This window comes from Mus pahari, chromosome 15 (genome assembly GCF_900095145.1).
Source record: "Mus pahari chromosome 15, PAHARI_EIJ_v1.1, whole genome shotgun sequence".
Taxonomy (NCBI): Eukaryota; Metazoa; Chordata; class Mammalia; order Rodentia; family Muridae; genus Mus; species Mus pahari.
The window spans coordinates 31,840,561-31,846,610 of record NC_034604.1 but is presented as its reverse complement, the minus strand read 5'-3'; the positions used below and the strand labels follow the sequence as shown (position 1 = coordinate 31,846,610).

At 47.9% G+C, this 6,050-nt stretch overlaps 1 protein-coding gene across 1 annotated transcript in view; it reads left to right on the top strand.

Annotated features, from left to right (window-relative positions):
* LOC110332840 overlaps nucleotides 1-5,691 on the top strand; it is a 10,500-nt gene extending 4,809 nt beyond the window's left edge. The window contains exons 6-12 of the mRNA XM_021214152.1: nucleotides 1,629-1,837; nucleotides 1,907-1,984; nucleotides 2,682-2,742; nucleotides 3,680-3,750; nucleotides 4,142-4,303; nucleotides 5,218-5,376; nucleotides 5,455-5,691. Coding sequence (XP_021069811.1) covers nucleotides 1,629-1,837; nucleotides 1,907-1,984; nucleotides 2,682-2,742; nucleotides 3,680-3,750; nucleotides 4,142-4,303; nucleotides 5,218-5,376; nucleotides 5,455-5,691 — 977 coding nt within the window. The remainder of the gene's footprint in view (nucleotides 1-1,628; nucleotides 1,838-1,906; nucleotides 1,985-2,681; nucleotides 2,743-3,679; nucleotides 3,751-4,141; nucleotides 4,304-5,217; nucleotides 5,377-5,454) is intronic.
* Nucleotides 5,692-6,050: the final 359 nt, after the last annotated feature.

Below are 6,050 nucleotides of genomic sequence, written 5' to 3'. Positions count from 1 at the left end.
GACCTCGAACTCAAAAATCCGCCTGCCTCTGCCTCCCGAGTGCTGGGATTAAAGCCGTGCGCCACCACGCCCAGCCTTTACATTCAGGATTTTTATCAAGCATTTTGACACCTGTTCTCTTCAACGGGGTCTCATTGTAGCCCACACTGACCTTGAACTCCTGGAAATCTGCCTGCCCCAGCATCCTGAGTGCTGGTATTGCAGGAGTAGCCGGCCACATCCCACGTCCTGGAACATAGATCTGATCCACCAATGAGAGAGAGGCAAGCCTAATTTGCACATGAAGAAAGGACCAAAGAGAAGGACCAAAGACACACCCATGGCAGACGAGGGCTCTGAAGTTGGAATGCCAGAGATTTGGGAAGAGGGTCCAGTGGTGGTCGTAGATTAGATATCCATGACAACAAAGAAGAGTATAGTGACAAACGCCTGTAATCCCAACCCTCGGAAGACCGGGGTAGGAGTTCTGCAAACTCAGGCCAGTACGAGTTCCACAGCCAGATGGTCTCAGGTGCAAAAGGCTGGAAAACAACATCATCATAAACAGTTGGAGGACAGCTTCACGTTAAAGCACTTTGCCTAGATACTTATGGCCTTAGAGTCGATTCCCAACATCTGATGGGGGAGGGGGCAGCAGTTAAAGCTGGAGGTAGGTAGATGAATGTCCTATATTGGTCTATGTTTCAAATTTTTCATTAAGTTAAAAAAAAAAAAAAAGCAAAAACAAAAACAAAAACAAAACCAGTCTGGCCAACTGTCTCCACAACCAAGAAACATTCATTTGGCCAGCAGCTCCCAGACTCCCCCTGTCCCTAGTTTGATGGAAGAAGGTAAATTGGAGCATATCATACCCTCAAGATATTAATCAGAATATAAAACTAACCTATCGGGGCTGGTGAGATGGCTCAGTGGGTAAGAGCACCCGACTGCTCTTCCAAAGGTCCTGAGTTCAAATCCCATGAACCACATGGTGGCTCACAACCATCTGTAACGAGATCTGACTCCCTCTTCTGGAGTGTCTGAAGACAGCTACAGTATACACATATAATAAATCTTAAAAAAAAAAATTAAATCTTACCTATGTCTGCAGGGAGGGCAGACATGTAGGCAAGGGCAGACCTGTTTATCTACAGGTTAGTTTTATGTTCTGATTGACGGCACAGGCTTCAAGAGGCAGATGGTTTAGAGTCGTTATGGATAAAAAGATAAATCCAAAAGCAGTCTGAGCACAGGTCCATCAAACACAGTGAAAGTCAAATAGGAATTATTAGATGCTCAGAAGATGATGATGGCGATGCTGGTGGTGATGACTATGAAGAAGAGATGATAATTTTAGAATGGGGATTGAACCTAGGACCCCAACACATAGTAGGCAAGTAAGTCTACTACTGAGCTACATCCTAGCCTCTTTGATTTTTTTGTTTTGAGATGGGTTCACTAAGTTTCAAAACTAAGCCTTGAACTTGCTATCATGCCTCAGCCACCAGAGTAGCTAGGGTGGCAGGGTTACTAGACCTGGCAAGGGTTAGGTTGATTTTGATAAACATTCCATGACAGAAATTTAGATTATTACAGCCAGCGTGCTTGTGGGGCAGGAAACAGTAGTCTGGTGTGTTGTCTCTTTCTAGGTAGCTCCCCGAGTTTGCTCCAGAATGCTCTGTTGGGGGCTTCAAGACAGAGGATACAGGTGAATGACGTGAAGCCCACCCTGTGGGATGCAGCGGAGGAGATGAGGGCCCGCAGGGCCACCCTGAAGATACTGCGCTTAGGCCTTCTTGGAGACACCTTGACAGACGGTGGGTTGAACCAACTAGGAAGGGCACTCTGGGAACTACAGGTAAGCAAGGTGAGACATGGGGACACCTTCATCAGAGGGGCAGTACCCACTTGAGTCCTTTCCTCCTAGGTGGTAAAAGCCTGGGGCCCAAGAAGCCATGTCCCCAAACGGGTTAGGGATGAGACTGTGAGGCTCCTTGAACCCCAGGTACATTTTCTCATCTTAATTCTTGGGGGCTCCATACATGTCAGCATTCCTCTTCTTTGTTTACAGAATGTTCCACTTATTGATTGATTGATTGAATTTTAAAAGATTTATTTTTTATTTATATGCGTTCACTGCAGCTGTGTTCAGACACACCAGAAGAGTGCCATTACAGATCCCATTACAGATGGTTGTGAGCCACCATGTCGTTGCTGGGAATTGAACTCAGGACCCCTGGCAGAGCAGTCAGTACTTTTAACCGCTGAGCCCTCCAGCCCTCCATTATTTATTGATTCCCAAATATTTATTGACCATGCACCACATGCTGGGTACAGAGCCACTTTAGCCCCAGGAGTTCCCTGCCCTGGTAGAATTTAGTCTGAGAAGAGACAATTACATTCCTGTGGCCAGTGCTCTGAAAAGCTTGGCAGCCTGACTCTATGAAACATTAATACGCCTTGAAAAACAAGGAAAGCAAGATCTCCTAGGAAGTGAGTTCTGGTGGAGTTTATAAAGACAGTGAAGGACATTCTAGGCAGAAACTGAAACCAGCAGATACTTGATATCTCTGGGGAACTGCAAGCAACTTAATTTGCTGGAGAACGGAGACAGAGAAGAGTCAGGACTAGACTAGAGCTGGAGGCAGCCAGGGCACACAGGCTTTGTAAAGCTAAGGAGACATTCTGTCTGTCTCTTGAAGGTTAAAGGTGAGCCACTGAACTACTACTATAAGCAGGGAAGACACTCCATTCATTTGTCAGGTAAGCAAACAGGAAATGTGAGCAGCCCAAAGGCATCTCACTGCAGGACCTGGGATGGGATGCTCTGATTCCTGTGGGTCCTGTGCTCCTCGATCTTCCCATGCTGCGATCTTTAATATAATCCCTTGTGTGGTGATGTCCCCCCAACCATAAAATTATTTTCATTGCTATGGCCCTAACTGTAATATTGTTGCTGTTATGAATCATGGTGGAAACATCTGTGTTTTCCCGAGGATAGGCAACCCCCTACAAGCAACTTTTCTTTGACTCACCAGGGGTCCCGACCCATAGGTTGAGAATCAGTGCTTTAGACAAAACCTTTCTTGTCCAAAAGGGGGTGCTGTCTTCCAGGACTTGCTTCAAGGTGGTTGAACCCAGCCCCTTTCTTTCGTTTGTTTGATCCCCTTCCCCTTCCCCTTCCCCTTCTTCCCCTTCCCCTTCTTCCCCTTCCCCTTCTTCTCTTCTCTTCTCTTCTCTTCTCTTCTCTTCTCTTCTCTTCTCTTCTCTTCTCTTCTCTTCTCTTTTTCTTTTCTTTTTTCTTTTCTTTTCTTTTCTTTTCTTTTCTTTTCTTTTCTTTTCTTTTCTTTTCTTTTCTTTTTGAGACAGAGTCTCACTATGTAGCCCTGGCTGGTTTTGAACTCCTTGAGATCCTACTACTTGTGGCTCCTGAGTTCTGGGGTTATGGACATGTGCCACCATGCCTGTCCTCTTCTCCCTTTTTTGCAGTTGCATATTCACAGTCTATTTTTACTGGCCTGGGATAGGGAATTGGGCTTGTTGCTCCTCACTCCGCCTGCTGCCCCACCTTGGCAAGTGTTTTACTGCCCTGGGCTTTATTTGCATTGTTATTCATCCCCTCTACAGTGTGTGTGTGTGTGCGCGCGCGCGCGCGCGCGCGCTCGTGTACTTTTATGTGACTAATCACATTTTCCTCTAGAGGCAGGAAGAAGAGGATTTCTAGGGTCTGGGCTCTGCCTAAAGCATCCCCTCGGGCACTGTGAGAAACAGGTAATAACACTTCAATACCCCCCAAATCAACAGAAAAGCTGGGGGAATTAGGGATCCTCAAGCCCTGTGCTGTCATCAGGGAGGAATGGAGCGTCTTAGGACAAGGACCTAAAGGTTCCCTGGATCTCGTAGGGAGGATCATAGGGAGGAGCTGCTGACCTACTGGGATGGATCATAGTGGTGGGGTCTTACACTACGACAGTACCCATCAGCAGAGAGGCAATCTCCTCTCTCCACTGGCAGCCTCCCAAGTCTCTTCTCAGTCTATGGACTCTCCCAAGCCAGTTAGATCCTGGGTTCAGCTGTAGCACTGAAGTTCTGTTGGAAAGGTTGGTGTTTGTTCCAGATGTATGCATGCCCTGCATTCTAAGCCTCAAACGGTACCATTTAGGCCCATCAGGCCCCAGATGTGGCCCTGCAGTTCTTTCTGGCCCAGGCCCGGAGGCAGAGACTTCGAGAGGAACACCAGATTAGGATCCAGGAAGAGCTGAAACATTTGGAACACCGGAAGGAAGTGGCCTGTGAACAGGTCAAAGGTACAGTGGCAGAAAAGGTGAGGAGGGAGAAGTATGGGACCTGAGGCTCCTTGTCCTAGGTCAGACACTGTAGCAAGAACTAGACGGGATCATAACTGGCTGCTCCATGTGCATGCTACACCCATCTCAGCCTTGTGGGACACAGAAGAGGTCATACTCCGTGCTGTTTGCTATGATGGACGGCCACAGGCAGGTGGGAACAATGAGGTCCACTTTACCCAGGCTGACTGGGCCTAAGGAGAGACCCAGAGGTAAACTAGAACCAGCCCAGGAATTCACTGTAGTTAGGTCCTCGAGGGTGCTCAGTAAAACAATTGTTTAAGAGATAAAAGATGTGACCACATACCACTACCACTGTACAGGCCTCTCAGCACCCAGGAGGAGGCAGAAGAGTTCAAGGTCAGTTTGGCATATAAAGAAGGCCCTGTCTCATTCCCATCCTCTCCCTGCAAACACACACACACACACACACACACACACACACACACACACACACACATTTCAACAACAAACAAACAAACTAGTGTATGTGGTGGGTGGGGACATGTTCTCAGGTAAGGCAAAATCTTAAGCAAAGCAGAGGGAAACAGCAGCAAAACTGAGACCACGGATGGTTCTGTCTGTCCAGAGCCCAGCAAGTGTCATCAGAAAGAATGTTACAGAGACAGTGTGTCACATCTCTGGGTCTGGATTTAACACTATTGAGGACAGGGGAACTCTTGAAAGCATGTGTCATTTCAGTTCTGTCCAGCGGTAGCCATGGGAATTTGGTCAACTAGATTACATCCTTGATGCACTGTTTGCAAATCTGCAAAAGGGAAACTTTGTCATAAGGCTGTTAAGGATTAAATGAGATCATATGCATGAAATATTTAGCACAAAGCCTTGCACAGAGGTGGCACCCACCAAAAAGTACAACTTATTTTTGCAGGCTTGCATGGGGAGAGAGAGTCAAATGAAGGAACAGGCAGTGCTAAAACTTCAGGTGGAAGCCCTGCAGGCAGAACGGGATGTGGCAGAGCAAGATCTGGTGGCCCTATATGACTTGTATGTACGGGCCACCCGTGCTCGGACATGCCACTTGCTGCAGGTCAGTGGAGACAAAGGGCAGGCCTTAAGTTGGTGCCAAGGCTCATGGCCCATGAAGCTCCTCTGAATCTGCACACAGGTATTCCAAGCATGGCAGAGGATGTGGGAGGAAAAAGCCATGGCCACAGAACATCACCACCGCAGTCTGCTGGCTGGCATCCTCCAAGACTCCATTGATCTGGCCTTGAAGAACCAACAACTCCAGGCCCAGCAGCGTGAGCCTAGTGCTGACAGGGCCAGCCGTGCTGGAGCCCTGCCTGGAGAGAAATCGGATCCAGAACACTCCGGGGCTACTTTCCTTTGTCCTCATTCATGAAGGCCCAGAAGGGAGAGGAAGGTGGGGCATACCAACCAAGATGGCTCTCATTACAGAAATCTACCAACACCACCACTAACCGTGTCTCCTTTTACCAGTCTCTGCTAAGTGCCCAATACCTAGAAGGTTTTTTTTCAGCTCCCTCATGTTTGTGCCATTTGACCCTCATTCAGAGAAAACCTGTCCTAGTAACTGCCCACGGACAGTCGGCTAAGTAAGTAGCCAAGGGACCATTCTCTTCCTCCAGTGCTGGGGATAGAACCCAAGGCCTCCGCACAACAAGCATCTTCTCTGCCTTTGAACTACAGCTCTAACTCTGCCACCTTCTCTCTCTCTCTCTCTCTCTCTCTCTCTCTCTC